The sequence below is a fragment of the Belonocnema kinseyi genome, chromosome 10 (assembly GCF_010883055.1).
Source record: "Belonocnema kinseyi isolate 2016_QV_RU_SX_M_011 chromosome 10, B_treatae_v1, whole genome shotgun sequence".
In the NCBI taxonomy this organism is placed as follows: Eukaryota; Metazoa; Arthropoda; class Insecta; order Hymenoptera; family Cynipidae; genus Belonocnema; species Belonocnema kinseyi.
In genome coordinates, this window is record NC_046666.1 from 42,721,040 (window position 1) to 42,739,805 (window position 18,766).

Genomic DNA, 18,766 nt, shown 5'->3' on the forward strand with positions numbered 1-18,766 from the left:
AATCTCGGCGTTATTTTTAGTTTGTAGGTTTAAATTTATTTTTTTTTATCGTAAAATTATAATAAATTGCTCTGAATTACTTATCTTTAAGTACGTTTCCGGATTTCCTAGTAACTGCATATCGAAGCACAATTTTAAGAAAGTGCATTTATACCAAATTTAAAATTTCCTATTTGGCTTTTTCCCCAACCGAGTATATAAAAGACCGCTCTCTTTTAGAGTTGCCACGAAACTGTTAGAGAAAACACAAGATAATGTGAGGGTCGACTTACAACTACGTCATATCCGAGAGTCGTTAAAATCATCTTGTTTAAGGTTCTCCGAAAACACATAAATACACACATATATATATATATATTGAAAGTCAAGAAAATTTCAATAATTTATAAAAATCACAATTTAAAAAATTATTTTAAAAACGGTTGAAATCAAAGTTGGACAACATTTTTATTCTAAAAATTTGATACAATTGCCGGTCAAATAATAAATTCTCTGTCATTTCTCGGTTTTTTCTTGGTTTTCCAAGTTTCCCGGTCCGAGGGCCACCCTGTTTTTTATTTTAAAAATCTTGGATTTTAAAAGCTTTTATTGTTTAAAACTTTAAATCTGCATTTTAAAATACTTTAAATTAAAATATATGCTTAACAATTAAAAATCTAAAATGGAAAATTTATAAAATTAAAATTTAAGATATTTAAATAAGACAACAATCAAACTTAAAACCCTTTTTAATGTCCAATAATCAAGTTGATAAGAAGAATTTCTGAAAATAAAATCAAAAATCTAACGACCCAATTTGGACAACCAACACAAAATGCTCCGTTGCAATCTGAAAAAATTTGAAAGGATTTTAAAAGAATGCAGAAAAATTGAACGACTTTGAAGGAATTTTAAAGATTTTTTTAAGAATCCAAAAAGGTTTAAGGATTTTCAAGAGATTTACTCAAATCTCAAGGCAGTTTAGACGATTTCAAAGAATGTCAAGCGAGTTACTGAAAAGTTCTTTAAAAAGATTTTAATGAATTTAAAGAAATTTCAAGGGATTAAAAAAAAGTTCAATAACTTAAGGATTTTAAGAGATTTTAATTAATTTTAGTCAATTTTGAAAATTTTTAAATGTTGTCAAAGAAGTTGAATGGAGTTTCTTTTTTAAATGATGTAAAAATAATCCAAAAATAGTTCAAAAAGATTTACAGATTTAAACAGATTTGAAAAGATTTTACGACAGTTTTAGTGATTTTAAAGAAAGTCAAGCGGGTTATTGAAAAGTTATTAAAACAGATGTAATGAATTTTAGGAGATTTCAAGGTATTTGAAGAAATTTATTGATTTACGGATTTTGAAGAGATTTTAAGGAGCCTGAGAAAATTTAAAGGATTTTGGATTTAAAAGATTTAAATTAATTTTAATCAATTTTAGAATATTTTAAATTATTTCAAAGAAGTTGAAGTGAGTTCAAATTTTTTTTTAATAATTCAAAAAGTTTGAAGGATTTACAAATTATTTTGTACAATTTTTAGGACAGTTTTAGTGGCCTTAAAGAATTTCAAGCGAGTTTTTGGAAACTTATTTTAAAAATTTTTTATAAATTTGAAAATTTAAGGAATAACTGGGTTCTTGACGGGATTTTAAGGTTTATTTTTGAAGAATTACAAAATATTTCTATAAGTTTTAGTGACTTTAAATAATGTTAAGCAATTAATTTAAAAGTTATTGGAAAATATTTTAAGTTATTTCCCAAAATTTAAAGATTTTAAGGCTTGTCAAGAGATATAAAGGAATTTAAGAATATTTTTAAAATTTTATGTAATTAAAATTAAATTTTGTCAATTTCGAGATACTTCGAAAGATTTGAAATTCTTGCAAAGAATTTGAAGGGATTTAAAAAACAGTCGGAGAAGTTTAAGGATTTTCTGATCATTTTTGTTTCCTTAAAGTGCAAAAATAATATGTTGACATCTTTGAAAAACACACTTTAACTAACTACCAAAATTCAAAAATTTTGACCACCAACTATCCCAAAAATTGCTAACAATAATTAAAGAAAGGGCTTTTCTATCTGAGAAGCAAAGCCATATCATGATTTCACACTTACTTTCGTCTACAAAAATTAATTTTAGTCAAACTCCTATCTAATCTGGGGGGTGCTTCCACTGTACATGGATATTCAGAAATTAAAAAGAATGATAAAAAACAAATAACGAATACACAAATGAATGAAAAAATGCCGAAAATATATATTATTATCGAATTATAAAATTTTCTTAATTTCAAATAACAAGATTTTTAATTAACAAAAAATAAAAGCCCAAATTTCAAAATATCCAAAACTAAAATTCACCGAATTCAAAACCAACTTTTAAAATAAACGAATTATTAGGTTCCCGACAAATGTTTTAATTACCGAAATTTAGAATTTTGCAACATAGTTAATTGTTTATTAATTTATAAGTAATTAATAGAATTATAAATAAGGCAAACAATTCAATGAATCATTAATTAATCATTTATTAATTATTTTCGGAAATTTTAAATTTCGTCAAACTTAAATTATAGAAATAGAAATATTTACGAGGATTTAAGAATTCGTTTATTATATAATCCGGCAATTTTTTGTTGTTGCTAATTTATGATTTAGTGATTCTTTCTTTCGTTATTTTGTATTAGTCCCGGATATTTAAACACTTAAAAATATAGTGATGAAGAGCTAATTTTTTTTTTATATTGCCGCTTTACAATATAATGCTACTATATAATAAATATTATTATTATATCTATATATGACAAACAAGGAATATGATAAATCCTTACATATTTTTTTTCTATTTTTATGAAATAACCAACTCTTAAATGTCATATTTTTCAATTAATTAGACTTTGTAACGAAGCTGAAATAGCTTAACATTTGTATGTTTCCAAATTTTTTTAAATTACCTTACTCTCTTCTAAATTTTCCCAGCAAGTTTAAGAAAATTTGTTTATTCTCTTGAAAAAATTCAAAATTATTTTCAGTTTTACTAAATATTTCTTGAATTTACTCCATTTTTGTGTGTTTTTATTTTGTAATCTTACCATATTGAAACATTTTGCTTTAAAATAAAAAATTATTTAGAACTTCCACACGAATATAAGGAAAATTCTTCTTGTTTTTTAATTTTGTCAGACCTTCTAAGCCTTCTAATTTCTAAAAATTATTCAAATTTTTTCTGCATTTTAAATTTATTCTGCAAGATTTTAAAAATTGTCCGAAAATCTGTCAGCTTCTGCTTTGACCATTTTTGAAATTCTCTAAAATCTTTTTAAATAATTTCTTCAAATTAATTTTTCGAAATAAAAAGTTATTTTAATTTTTCCTAGGAACCTGAAATAATATCTTTTATTTTCGTGAAACTTTACCAAATTTAGAAAAAAACTTTACAAGTTTTATTTATTTTTGAATCGTTTCAAAACTTTTGAATATCTCTCAAACTTACTCAATTTTTTTCCAAAATTATGTAATATGAAAAAATTGCAAAACTTTGCTTGGAAATCTTTCAAACCCTTTATAAAAATTAAAAAATCTCCCATGAATTTCAAGAACTTTTTTCACATCCTGACAAAATTGAGTTTACCTAAAAAATTTGAAAAACTTGGAAAATTAAAAAAAATGGTCTCAACGTCTTTCATATACTTTTAACCCACATTTTAAAATATTTAAAACTTCAAATTATTCTTTTAAAATAAAAACGAAACCATTTCTCCTCAGATCTTTTATAATTATTAAAAAGCCTCTAACTCTTTTATTCGGGGTCTTTGGGTATTTTCATACCGGAGCGATAATTAATGGAAATGATTCGATAAAAAAAAAAAAAGAAAAACACTATTAGAAAAATCGACTATGTCATTTTCACAATAATTATATAAATAAACTGTTTTCTCAATGCAGTCAACCAAGTAGAGTTCTGAGCCGGTTATATTACTTTGAGAACGGTAACGAGAATGAGAATATTACCGAGAATATAACCGAAAAATAAATTCTCTAAGAATTTATGAGAATCTCAGATTTTATTTTAATTCATAGAAAATTGCATTTTTTCGTTAAATTTTCGGTTGAAAATTCAACTCTGTTTTTGAAAGTTTATCTTTTTTATTTTAAAGTTGACCTGCTTTAACAGAAATTAAATCTTTTTTTTTTGATAAAAATGCAACAGCTAGCTTAGAAATCAAGCTATTATACTATTTTCGTAAAAACTTTACTATTTCGTAGAAAATTTACTTTTTGTTTAAAATGTATATTTTGTTGTTGAAAAATGAACTGAAATATTTTCTGAATGAAAGTTCCATCTATAAAAGAAAATTTGTTTTCTATTACAAATTCATCGGTTTTAGTACAAAATTGATATTTTTTGGATAGAAATGCAACTATTTGGTAGAGAATTTAACTGTTTTGTTCAAAATTCATCCTTTTTGGTTGAAAAAATTCCTTTTTTTGGATTCAAAATTTAATTCAGTAACATAACAATTTATTTTTTTGTTACAAAAATTCAATTTTCATGTTACTGAATTAACTGGAATCTTTTTTGGATGAAAACTCAACTTTTTTTGTAATAAAAATTCTTCTATATTGAGAAAAATTTCATATTTTTTGATAAAAATGCAACTATTTTCTAGACAATTCAACAGTTTTATTAAAAAGTCATACTTCTTGGTGAAAAATTTGTATTTTTCGATTGAAAATTCAATTTTTTTGGTAGAAAATTATTGCTTGTGAAAAAATTCATAGTTTGATCGAAAAACTCGACTAAAATCTTTTTCAACCGAAAATCCAACTATTTTTTTTTTTTGAAAATTTATCTGTTTGATTTAAAACTTCATCTCTTATAGAAGAAATTTCATTTTTGTATGCAAATGCAACTTTTTTGTTTCAAATCGTTATTCTTTGCTTGATAATTCAACTAATTTGTTTAAAACGTTTGGTTGAATCGCTTTGATAAGGAATCACTTTTTTTGTTAAAGATTTATATTTCAAGTTGAAAAGTTATCTCGTTTGTTAAAAGTTTAATTATCTTGTTATAAATTAATCTTTTTTAATTGAGAATTCAACTATTTGGGTCAAAGTTAAAGTACACTGTGAAATTTTATTTTATTAAAGGCTTATGTCTGATTGGAAATTTAACTGTTTAGTGGAAAATACTTCTTTTTGTTGTTTGGAATTCATTTTTTAACAGAAAATGGAACTTTCCATTTTTTAAGATTGATAGTTTTTAGTTAAAAATTCGCGTTTTTTTGTTTGTAACAAAATGTTTTTTTAGTTTGAAATTTCATTGTTTTTTGCGTAAAAATTCATGAGTTTCGTGTAAAATTAATTTTTTGTTGAACAGTCATACTTTTTGTTTGAAAATTGAATTTTTGTAAAGAAAGTTTGTCCTCTGGTTTGAAGGTTCAATAATTTAGATGAACTTTTATTTATTTTTTAAGTTGGAAATTCGTCTTTTTTGGTTTTAAAATTCTTTTCTTTTGTTGTATCAATTTAATTCTTTTTTTACTAAAATATAAATGATGACTTCTTTTCGTTGGTAATTTGTCTTGTTAGGTTGAATATTCAACTATTATGTTAAAAACTCCATTATTTTGTTGAAAATTCCAGTATTTTGTTAAAGAGTTATCTTTTAACGCAGAGAAAACTTTTTTTTAATATATGAATATATTTAAAAAAAATTTTAATTTTTATATAAAACACTGTAATTCCTGAATATGTCTGAGCTAGAAAATGATTTATATTCAACCGCTTATATAGCCTGAACAATAAAAATATTCTTAAAAATCATAAATTCTTCAATTCTCTTAAATTCTTTTAAATTCTCCTAAATTCTGTCATATTCTCGGTTCTATAACCTGAATTTAAATTCTCGGGAATTTAAGAACTCTACTACCAAGTAGTATAGCCTTATAGATTTCGACGTTACCGACCGAGTACGACGTAATGTTAGAATACTTAAGGCCATGTGATGAGTGGATCACGTGACCAGATTTCTACCTTACCGTCACTTTTTTTATTTCCCAACTTATTTTCACACAAAGCGCCACATCAAGTTGAAAATTTGGGATAGTAATTAAGAAGCACTAAGAAAGGTGGGTCTGGTCCTAAATGTCAATAATTATGAAAAAAGCGAAAAATATTATTTACAACAAATAACTTTTTTCATAATTATACAAGTTTAGGACCAGGCACACACCGTTCTTAGTGCTTCTTATTTAGTATCCCAAATTTTCAACTCGATGTGGCGTTTAGTGTGATAATAACTTGGGAAATAAAAAAAGTAGCGGTAAGGTAGGAATCTGGTCTTGTGACCCACTCATCACATGTCCTTAATTTGAAAAATTATTTTAAAAACGGTTGAAATAAAAGTTGGACAAAATATTTATGCTAAAAATTTCGTAAAATTCATGATAAAAAAATAAATTCACTCTCATTTCCCGGTTTCCCAGTCCAACAGCCACCCTTCAAAACACTTAGACACAAAATTTCCCAAGTTTCAATTGCAGTCACAAGTTTGAATATCGCAATTTCGAAAATCATTTACAGAAACTCGTCCATCGGTAAAAGCGTCGCGTCGCGTCGCATTGACAGGGTTTGGGATGGGAAGAAAAGGGTGGATGACTCGCGCCAAATTGCCACTCTCTCGGGACGTAAATTAGAATATAATCACCACCACCTCCACCACCACCACCCAAGCTATCTGTAAGCCCAGAACTACTTACTTGTATTGTTTGGTACTGGTATTGGTCTCCTCGCGTAAGTACTGAATACAGATGTCCGTAATTTTGTTCAACTCGTTGGCAAGTTCTATGCTGTCGGGGCCAAATCTCTCCTCGACTGCTGCTATGCTGTGCTCCAGATACGATATAGACTCCAGCCATCGACCTGAAATAATTAGTTACACAAGTTTCCAACTATTTTCGAACCGCTTAACCCATTAAAGTTCCGGCAAGTCATTAAGAATATTTCTCCTCGCTCAAAACTTTTCTCACTTCAAAGGTGATATCGAAAACGATTTTAACCCTGTCCTCCATCCACATCTTCAAACTAATTAAACGGGCAAAAATAGTTTTGAGGAAAATCTAATTAGTATAAAACTAATTGGTGGAAAACTGCAAATCGAGGGTAAAATTACTCGCAGAATATTTAAAAAAATCTCATTATCTTCGCTTTGATTTTTGGACCAGATAAATTCAATCACAGGGCTAGGATCGACTAGTCTGATTTCAAAAATCGCATCAATCGTATAAAATTAGGAATTGACACGGAATTTAATAAAAAATTCAAGAAGAAGTCATTCAGCTGGAAAGATTTAAAATCTAGGTTTAAAATATATTACTCTCTGAACTGCTAATTTGGTAAAATTGGATTATTTTCCATTCTTTAATTTAAGGAATATTCATTTTTTAACATTTTAAACTTGAAAATACTGAACAATTAATGCTTTAAATTCAAGACTGTATAATTTGAATATAAAATTATTCCCTTTTCAATAATTCAGACTTCAGAGACTACAATTCTCTCGAAAAAGATGAAATAGGGTGATTTTTCGCGAAAATAGAAGAATAAAATCTTTTAAATGAAATTAACACAGACAATACTAAACTCAATATGAAAAAAAAACCTAAAAGATTCATTTTCAATCAAATGGTTAAATTTTCAAGCCAAACAAAAAAAATTTTCACAAGACAGTTGAATTATCAATCTGAAAATGTTAATTTTTAACAAAATCGATTTCGTTTGAACTGAATCGTGAATTAAAAAGCTAATTTTTAACAAAAGACTTTTCTACCATAAAAAACGAGTTTTCAACTCATAAGGATGAATTTTCTATCCAACAAGATTAAATTTTAACAAAACAGTTCCATTTTTTAAAAAGAAAAGTATGAATTGTGAACCAAACAATAGAATTTTCAATAAAATGGTCAAATTTTCAAATAAAAGAGATACCTAAAAAAAGTTTCATTTTCAACCAAATAATTCAATTTGTAAGAAAAGGATTAATTATTCACCAAATGCTTAAATTTTCATACCAAAATGACGAGTTTTTTTAGAAGAAACTTAAATTTGAAACAAAATGATAAAAAAACAAAATTCACATAACTTTATCTGTGTTTTTTTTTTACTAAAACTAAGTATAATAACAAAAATCCTGGTCAGAAAATAATATCGCTTTAAATAATCTTATTATCTCTTATCTTGTCTTAATTTTAATCTTTGGAAATATTTCACAAATATTTCCGAAAACTTGGTAAAATCTTTAAAATCTTGGTGAAATCCTTTGAATTTTTATGAAAAGTTTTGAATGATTTTGAAATATTTATAAATCTTTAAAATCTTTAAAAACTTCGAAAGCTTTTAAAATCTTTGTGAAATATTTCTAACACTGAAATCCTTCTGAATCTTTTGAAATCCTTCAAGTATTTTAAAATCTTTTATGTTTTTATATTGTTGTGGAATTTGGTAATATTTGTAATATTTGAAAATGTTTGAATTTTTTGAAATGTTTTAAAATCTTTGAAAGCTTTTCAAAAAAAAAACTTCAACCAAACAGTTGAATTTTTAAGACAAGAAGACGAATTTTTAAACTAAAGTTGAATTGTAAACCTGAAAAGTTGAATTTTCAATAAAAAAGGCAATTTTAATAATTTAAATAATTTTAATAATTTTAATAATTAATTTAAATAATTACATTTGAACGAGATTAATTGTTGAGCCAAAACACGATTTTTTAAAAGATATTGTTGAATTTTCAACAAAAAAGATCATTTTTAACCAAGAATTACTTTTCTACCATAAAAAGAGGATTTTTCAATCCATAAGGACGAATTTTCTATTCAAAAAGATTAATAATCAACAAAACAGTTGAATTTTTGATAACAAAACTATAACTGTCAACCAAATAATTAAATTTTATATCGAAAAGTGGAATTTTCAACAAAATAGTTGAATTTTCAAGGCCAAAGGACGAACTTTTTAGTAGACATTTCAATTACGAGTTTGAAAACTTCCATTTTTAACAAATAGTTCGTTTTCAGCCAAGAAAGTTAATTTTTAACCAAATACTGAATTTAAAAAAATTAAATAATAATCTTTAAACAAACAATTGGACTTTAAAAAAAATTATACAAAATAAAGGAATTTTTAACTGCATCCTTGAATTTTTATCCCAAAATGACGAATTTTTTAGAATACAGTTAGATTTTCAACAAAATGATGAAAAGCGACATTTAAAATAATTGGATAATTTTTTTTTTTTTTTGCTAAAACTAGGGCTAATTTTTAAAAAAGTTGTGGCCAGAAAATAATATAGATTTAAATAATCTATTTCAGAAAAATTCAACGGGTTGATCAATGTCGAAATCTGATGTGAAAGTCTTTGTGAAAACTTTTGAAATCTGAAATTTTTGTGAAATATTTGAAATCTTTCTGAAATATTTACGAAAACTTTATAAAATCTTGGAAATCTTGGTGAACTCTTTGTGAAATATTGTTAAATCTTTGAAATCTTTCAGAAATCTTTGAAATCTTTGTTAAAATTTTTTAATCGATGTAAAATTTTGTAAGATTTGAAAATCTTTTTTTTTTTAATCTTTGAAAGCTTCTCAAAAGAATAAATTTCAACCCAACAGTTGAATTTTCAATTCAAAAATAAGAATTGTTTAAAAGAAATTTTAATTAAAAACCTGAAAAGTTGAATTTTTAACAAAAAAATATCATTTTTAACGAAGAAAGTTGTATTTTGAACTAAATATAGTTAAATTTGAAAGAAAAATTCATTTTCAAGCCAAAAGACGATTTTTTTTAAGATGATTCAATTTTCAACAAGAAAGTTAATGTGTAACCAAGAATTACTTTTTTACCACAAAATATGAATTTTTTAAACCAAACGGAGGAATTTTATATCCAAAAAGATATTTCAATTCAAAAGATTCAAAGAAACGATTGAAATTTTGACCAAAAACTATGACTTTCGAATCAAATGCTTGAATTTTTAACCAACTGGTCGAATTTAAAAAAAAAATAGATTCAACCAACAACATTTGAATTTTCAACCATATAATTGCATTTTAAACCCAAAAATTGAATTTTCAAAGAAAAAGTTCAATTTTCAACCAAAAGTTGAAAATTTCAAGGTAAAAAGATTAACTTTTTAATCAACAGTTGAATTATGAGCATGAAAATATTAAATATTGAATTTTCAAATAAAGAAATTACTCTTTAACGAAATAGTTTGACTTTCAATAAAAAAAGAGGATTTTTTAACAAAATAGACGAATTTTTAACCAAATGTCTAAATTTTCATGCCAAAGGGGGTTAATTTTCCATCCAAAAAGGCAAATGTTCAGCAAAACAGTTAAATTTTTTCTTTTTGGATTCTATGAATTCAGTTCATATTTATGTAAAAAAACATGAGAAAAGGGGGAATAGGGAAAGATTCTTGAAAAAACGAAAAAAAAAAGAGAAATTCTTTTTTTTTTAATGGAAAAATGAATGTGGAATACAGATTCACAAAGTTATAAATGGTTCAATTTCAAAAGCTACTGATTCAAAGTGTAAAGCTTTAATGAGAAACAATTCCGTTTTTAATGCTCCCAAAATGGTACCATTTTTTTGGGGTTTGAATTTCTATTTAAAAAGTTTCGTTGTTATTAAAATTGAAACGAAGTATAGTTTCCGATATAGCTTCCCATTAAAAAAAAATTCAGAGTGGTCGTTTTAATCGACGAAATAAATTCCCGGTCATTTCCCGGGTCGCAAACATTTCTCATGGTCAATGAAATTTAAAAAAATGGAACACTAAAGCTAAAAAATTTTCCACTTGAGGTAATAAAAACTGGGCTGCAAATGAAAGCGTATCAAATTAAAGGTACTAATATTTTTCAACATAAAAATATATAAATCCACGTTATCATTTTCCATGTTCTAAATTAAGAAATCAATCAATGAACTTTAAAATGCTCAAAATTGTATAATTTTAAGGAGTTTTAAGTTAGAAACAATAAATATTGAAAAATTGCAAAATTTTTCACTGAACACTTGTTAAAATAGAAATTTAAGTATTTTCTTTTTAAATAGTTTAAACATCCTTGGAAAACTTCAAAATTTTATTTCAAAATCTTGAGAAATCTAGAAACTTTTTTAAATTTAAAATTATTTTTAAAATTTTTTCAGAACTTCTAAATATCTGTGAAAATGAATTGAATTTCTTCTACAATTTTCAAAAAATTCTGCAAATTTGAGAACATTTCTTTACAATTTGGATGTATAAATAACAATTGAACATTTATTGTTTGTAGGCGAACTATGAGTAATTTTAAGAGATATGTAGAAGTTTTGAAAAGATTCAAACTTAACGTAAAACTTGAAAGAAATAGCCTATTATAAAACCAAATGTAAATTTTCGCAGATTTCAAACAAAAAAATTATGTTCTTTTCAAGAATTACGAAAGGCTTCAAAAGAATAAAGTCATTTTCTTAATATTCATAGGAAAATTAGAAATAATTTTTCATTTTGAAAAATTATTTTAAAAGAATATTTAAAAAGTTTTTCAAAGATTTAAACAAAATTTTCAAAAAAGATTCTACAAGATTTTAAGAAAACTTTCTAAAATTTTCACGATAATTTTTTATCTTTTCAAAACTCCTGAATATCTCTTAAAATTACTCAAATTTTTTCTACAAATGTTCATTTGTAAATAATACATTAAAAATTAAATATTTCACTTACAAATTAAGCATTTTTCAAATACAACAATTAAAATTGTAACGTTCAAAGTTTAAAGGCTCTTCGAACTTTTAACGATTCCAGGTTTTCTATGTCAAACAAGAAAAATTGAAAAAATTTTAACTGAACACTTCTTAAATTAGAAATTCAATTATTTTCTTTCTAAATAGTTTAAAGAGCCTTGGAAAACTTCAAAATTTTATTTCAAAATCTTGAGAAATCTAGAAACTTTCTTAAATTTAAAATTATTTTAAAAATTTTTTCAGAACTTCTAAATATCTGTCAAAATGAATTGAATTTTTTCTACAATTTTCAGAAAATTCTACAAATTTGAAAACATTTCTTTACAATTTGGATGTATAAATAACAATTGAATTGTTTGTAGGCGAAATTTGAGTAATTTTATGAGATATGTAGAAGTTTTGAAAATCTTTTAACTTAATGAAGAACTTGAAATGATAGCCTAATATAAAACAAAATGTAGATTTTCGCAGATTTTAAACAAAAAATCAGATCCTTTTCAAGAATTGCGAATGGCTTCAAAAGAATAAAATCATTTTTTTTAAGGTTTTCAAAGATTTAAACAAAATTTGTTCTACAAATGTTCATTTGTAATTTAGACATAAAAAATTAATCAAACAATTGAGCTAAAGATTCTTTACTTTTAAATATTTGGCTTCAATTTACTTGTCTTAAATAAAAATTCAAATATTGCTAAATGTTCAATAATTAATCTTTTTTTTAAATAATAATTTCAAATTGAATGGGTTAAAAATGGAATATTTTAGACTCAAACAATATTTTTAATTCAATAAAATCTTTTAATTAAGAATATATTATCATGAAGTTATTTTTAATTTGAAAATAGTTTATAAACTTTCAGTCACACCTTCACATTTGTTTAATGACTAAAACTTTCAAATTGAAACCATTTAAGTTTTAACGTTAAAATCTGAAAATTCTTAAATTTTGAACTGATTTAAAATCGTGTTGTCAAATCGTTTTTGTTCACTTTTTATTACTTAAAGTACAGATAAATTAAAATAAAAATTATTTATTTATTAAATAAAAATGTTTTTTATCCAAAATTTTACAACGTCAAAGGCTTTTATTTTTTATTTGTTCAAGTCTTTAAGAAAGCATTTTAAAATTCTTTAAATTAAAAATGTAAGCTTAAAAATAAACATTTTAAATGGTAAATTTTTAATTTAAACAATTTTTCAATTACGCATTGTAAGCTAAATATTAGCATAATTGAAAAACATAACAATTCAACTAATTATTTAAAAACTGTTGAAATCGAACGTGGACAGGTCATTTCCCGGTTTTTCCCGGTCTCAAAAAATTCCCGGCCATTTCTCGGTTCAGCTGCCACCCTAAAATTGAAAGTCACTCCTAGTCCTGCAATTATTAAAATTAAATTTTTAATTACTGACCCATAATGGCGTAGACTTTTCCTATTAAGTCAAGAGTTACTGCAATGTCTTCGTGGTGCTTGTAGAGAACATTTCGTCTGATGCATAAGCACTGCTTTAATTTGTCAAGGGCCTCTTCGACCTTTTCGTGGTCTATGCAGCCCTGGGCGGCATCAAAAAGATCCTGGGCCTCTTTCAAATCGGGCCCATAAGTAACAAGTGGAGTGGCTCCACAGTCAAGACAGTGGAGCGAATAACTGTGAAGATTGTGCAAAGCAACAAAAGCTCCGGTGCACTCTGGGCATTTTAAAGCGCTGAATCGCTCCTGTGATTGAAAAAAAAGGTGCGTTACAAACAATAGGATTTTAATAAATTAGCATCATCAATAAATATTTATTCTGAAGATTTATTTGTTTATTTGTATTAATGGTTTTACAATTTTCTTTTAAGATTATTCAGAAAATTCAAAATAGGCCTCACAGTTACTATGGGATCAAATATGGGAACCAAAGAGTGCTTCTTTCGCGATCAAAGGGTAACAAATTTAGTATAAATTTATAGACTTTGAAATAAGTCAAGTTAAATTCAAAAGAATTCAAAGAAATTGGAAAAAAATTTATAAAAAGAAAATTAAATTCCAGGTGAATTCAAAATAATGAAATTAATTGAAAAAATTAAAAATATGAAGAAAAAAAACTTCAATGAATTTAGCACCTTTGAAATGAGCTTGGTAAAATTTAAACGAATTCAATAGAATTTTACAAAATGCCTAAGAATTGTAGACAATGTTTCAGAATCAAATAAATAAAAATTTAATCTACTGTATTAAGTAGAATTAAGTCAATTTAGAAGAATTCAAGTGAACTGAAAAAATTCAAGAGAATTCGAAAGAATTCAGGGTGAATTCCAAAAAATAATTTCAAATCTCTTCAAAGCTTTGTAACCCTACTAATTTATAACCAAAAAAGAATTCAGAGTAATTGGAAATAATTTTTAAAACTCTATTAATTTCATTAAGATTTAATTGAATTTATAGGAATTTCAGGGAAATGAGAAGAATTCATTGAAATTATTTAAAAAATCAATCTGAATTTAAAGGCAATCAAGTGAAGCGATAACAATTTAAAATTTTCAAGATGAATTAAATAAAAACTTGATAAAATCCTTTAAATTGAGTAGAATTGAGCGAATTTAGAAGAATTCAAAAGAATTTAGAATAAATGAATACAAAATTTAGGCCGCATTCCAAATGAATTGCAAAAAATATTTGAAATTCCTTGAAATTTTTTTAATTTTTTAAAAATGTCAAAAAAAAGAACATTTTTTATGTCTTCAAATATCTCAATTCCTTTGAAACATTTTATCAACTGAATAAAAAAAAATAATTTGAAAAAATTAAAAATAATTCAGAATAAATTAATATGAATTCAGGTTGAATTCCAAAAACTAATTTCAGAACTCTTCAAATTTTTGAAACCCTACAATGTACCTTCAGATGCTTTCAAATTCCTTTAAATGAATAAAAATAATTTTTTTAATTCCTGGACATTGTTTTAAACATTTAAAAACTCTTGTCAAAATTCCTTGAAGTTTTAAAAATACAATGAAATATTTCAAACCTTTGAAATCTTTTTAAAGCTGTTGGAAATTTCTTTGAGTTTTTAAAAATACATTCATTTAAATCCCTTCAAACTATTGAAATTCATTAAAAATTACCTGGAATCTTTTTTCCAATACCCTAAAATCTTTTAAGTCCTTTTAAGTCTTTTGAAATCCCTTGAAATAAAAAGTTACTAAACTCGTCTAAAAATCATGAACTTTTAACGAACTTTCAATCTCAATCTAAGAGATGAATTTACAACTAAAATTATGAATATTCAACGAAAAAGAAAGAAATTTTAATAAAGTAGTTTAATAATTAATAATTGACACTTCAAGGAGAAAATAGTTTAATTTTTAATAAAAAATTTGAATTCATCCAATAAATACGAACTTTCAACAAAATAGTTCAATCCTGAAACAAAACAGATTTATTCAATAAAAAAAAATAAATTAAAAATAATAATTCCAAACAAAAAATATAATTGGTCATATTTCGAATAAAAAAGATTTAATTTTAAATACAAAAGAGTGGAAATCATTAAAAAAAGAAACAAAAAAGACCAAAAGAGATGAATTTTGAAGCACCTTTAACACTGACTCGAATTATTCCTTAAATTTTGAAAAATCACTTCAAATTAAAAAAATGGCCTTAAAATCTGTCAGCTATTTTTCCATAATTCGCTTTCAAAAAATTATATATTGTTTAAAATTTTTTCAAATTTTTACGAGTTTTTAAATTATTCTTGCATCTTTTTAAAACTTCCAAATATCTTTTAAATTTATTTGAATTTTTTAAATAAAATTTTTTAATCTTAAAAAATTGAAAAAAGTGTCTTTAAAATCTTCTACATTCTTTTTCAAAATTTTAGGAAATCATTTTCAATATTTTAAAATCCTTTTCAATTCACTTTTAACATTATTTTTTCGGGAAAAATAACAATTTAAAATTTTCCCACGAAGATTAAAAAAATTTTTTTATTCTCTTCAAACTTTTAAAAATTCTATAAAAACTTCTTTTTTTTATATATTCAAAAATCTACATTTTGTTTTAAATTTTAAATGTTAAATACTGTATCTAAAATTTATTGGAATTTTGGACATTTAGGAAATAATTTTATATGCTTTTAAATCTTTTTCAATTTAATCTTAAAAATTAATTTTCAAAATAAAAAAAAAATTCTTTGACAAAATATTAAAAAATCTATATTTAATTTTTTGAAGTTTCCTTAAAATGATGCAAAATTGAAAAAATTATCTTGAAATCTTCCAAATTTAACATTAATCTTTTAAAATAAAACCTAAATAATATTAAAAAATTCCATAAAATTGTTTAATTCTTCATGCTTTAATCTTAGTGTATTCGATTTTGAATGTGTTCAATTTATAATCGTGCATACTGTAATTGTTTTAATTCAACCCAAAAGATTGAATTTTTAAATCTAAAAATTGTTTTAATTTTACTATTGCATTTGTTAAATTCTTTATGTAATTTTAAAATCGTTGAAAAACTGTAAATTCTTTGTAGCCTTAAAAAAATTATGAAATCTTTAAAATATTTTAAACCTTTGAGACATTTTTTTAATCATGAACATCTGCAATCTTTGTAAAATCTTTAAAATCTTTGTGAAATCTTTAAAAATATTTTAAAAAATTTTAATGTTTTTAAATACATATTTGGAAACATTTTGAAATCCTTAAAATCTGTATGAAATCTTTTTATATCTGGACATAATATTTGGACATGTTTGAAATATTTGTGAATTTTTTAAAACTTTGCAAGTTTTGTGCAATCTTTTAAAACTTTGAAAGTTTTGTGCAATCTTTTAAAACTTTATGTATCATTTGAAATTTTGGAAATATTTTAAAATCTTTGAAATCGTTTGAAATTTCTAAAACATTTTGAAATCCTGTGAATTTTCAAGTCTGTGAAAATTTGTTAATCGTCGTCAACTGTTGTAAATTTTTTTTTAAATCTTTAAAATCTTTGTGAAATTTTTTAAATCTTTATGAAATATTTTGAAATATTTTAAATTTTTTAAATCTTTAATCTTGTTAATCTGAAAATGTTTAATGTGGACCTAAATTTTCTCAACTATCGATCGGAATTTATCCAATGTTTTTATTAATATTGGAATTTGAAATTATTTAATTTGCAAGAATTTAAATAACGAACATTTCAACTATTAGTGCATTCAAGTTTCAATCTAAAATTATTTAATTTATAACGTTACGTGATAAAAAGTTCTGAGTATTATGGTCTTGACTTCTAAATTAAACAATTACGAAAAATTTAAATTTGAAACCTGGCAATTTTGTATATTTAAAACCATTCAAACTAATAAATAATAGATTAACTTTTTTAATGTTTCAAAGAATACAAAAATTTCTCTAATACAAAGAATCAAAAAGTCATAAAAATTAATACGGTTTACAAATAAAATTTCTTAAAATTATATAAAGCGACATTTAAAATAATTGAATAAGTTTTTTTTAACAAAATTAAGAATAATTTAAAAATTCCAGGCGAGAAAATAAATTCATCTCTAAAAAATAGTCCTAAGGTATCGATTTAAATAATCTAGTTCAGGAAAATTCGATGGGTTGATCGCTTTTGAAATATGATATATAACTCTTCGTGAAATCTTTTGAAATTTTGTTGAAATATTTTTAATCTATTGAAATATTTGAATTCTTTCTGAAATATTTGCGAAATCTTTGTAAAATCTTTAAAATTTTGGTGAAATCTTATAAAATCTTTGAACTTTTTAAAAAATCTTTTAAAATATTTAAAACATTTTTGAAATCTTCGAAGTCTTTTAAAATATTTTAAAATACTTTATATTTTTAACATCTTTGTGAAATTTTTCAAATCGTAAAATTGCGAAATCTTTAAAATTTCATTGCAATTTTTTTAAATCTTAGAAATCTTTATAAAATCTTTAAAATTTCGTTGAAATATTTTTAAATCTTTGAAATCTTTTAAATCTTTAAGAAATGTTTTGTAATATTTGAAAATTTTTTAATTCTTTGAAATGTTTTTGATCGTCGTGAAATCATTTAAATATTTGTAAAAGCTTTCAAATCTTTGTGAAATCTTTTAAATCTTTATAAAATATTTTTAAATTATTGCATTTTTAAACATTTTTTACAATATTTTGAAATATTTAGAAATCTTTGCGAAATCTATTCAATCTTTCGAAACCATTGAAATCTTGCTAAGCGTTTATTTGAACTTTGAAATCATTGTGAAATCTTTTGAAATCTTTGAAACTTTTTGAAATATCTTGCAAACTATTTTTTAATCATGAACTTTTGTAATCTTTGGAAACATTTTGAAATCCTTAAAATCTTTTTATATCTTTTGAAATATTTGGAATTTTTTAAATCTTTGTGAAATAGTTTTAAATTGTTCAAATCTTTTAAAATATTTGAAATCTTTTAAATCTTTATGGAATGTATTTAAATCATTGCAATTTTTTAAATTTTTTACAATATTTTGAAATATTTAGAAATCTTTGCGAAATCTATTTAATCTTTTGAAATCACTGAAATCTTGGTAAGCATTTATTTAAACTTTGAAATCATTGTGAAATCTTTTGAAATCTTTGAAACTTTTACAAATATTTTGCAAACTATTTTTTAATCATGAACTTTGGAAACATTTTGAAATCCTTAAAATCTTTTTATATCTTTTGAAATATTTGGAATTTTTTAATCTTTGTGAAATAGTTTAAAATTGTTCAAATCTTTTGAAATATTTGAAATCTTTTAAATCTTTTTGGAATATTTTTCAATAATTGAAAAATATTCAATGCTGTGAAATGTTTCGAATTTTTATGGACTTTTGTGATATTGGTGAAATTAAAAAAAAATTGTTTGTAAAATCTTTCAAATGTTTGTGAAATCTTTACAAAATATTTTTAAATCATTGAAAATCTTTTAATTTTTTGCAATATTGTAAAATCTGTGGAACTTTTTGTAATATTTTTTAAACCATTAAAT

General features: G+C 23.8%; 1 protein-coding gene across 1 annotated transcript in view; it reads right to left on the reverse strand.

Moving 5' to 3' along the window:
* The window catches only part of LOC117181095 (SET and MYND domain-containing protein 4-like), a 79,687-nt gene that overhangs the window by 23,281 nt on the left and 37,640 nt on the right, over window positions 1–18,766 (reverse strand). The window contains exons 9-10 of the mRNA XM_033373664.1: window positions 13,184–13,487; window positions 6,742–6,904 (exon numbers count right to left, since the gene is read on the reverse strand). Of these exons, the coding sequence (XP_033229555.1) occupies window positions 6,742–6,904; window positions 13,184–13,487 (467 nt within the window). The remainder of the gene's footprint in view (window positions 1–6,741; window positions 6,905–13,183; window positions 13,488–18,766) is intronic.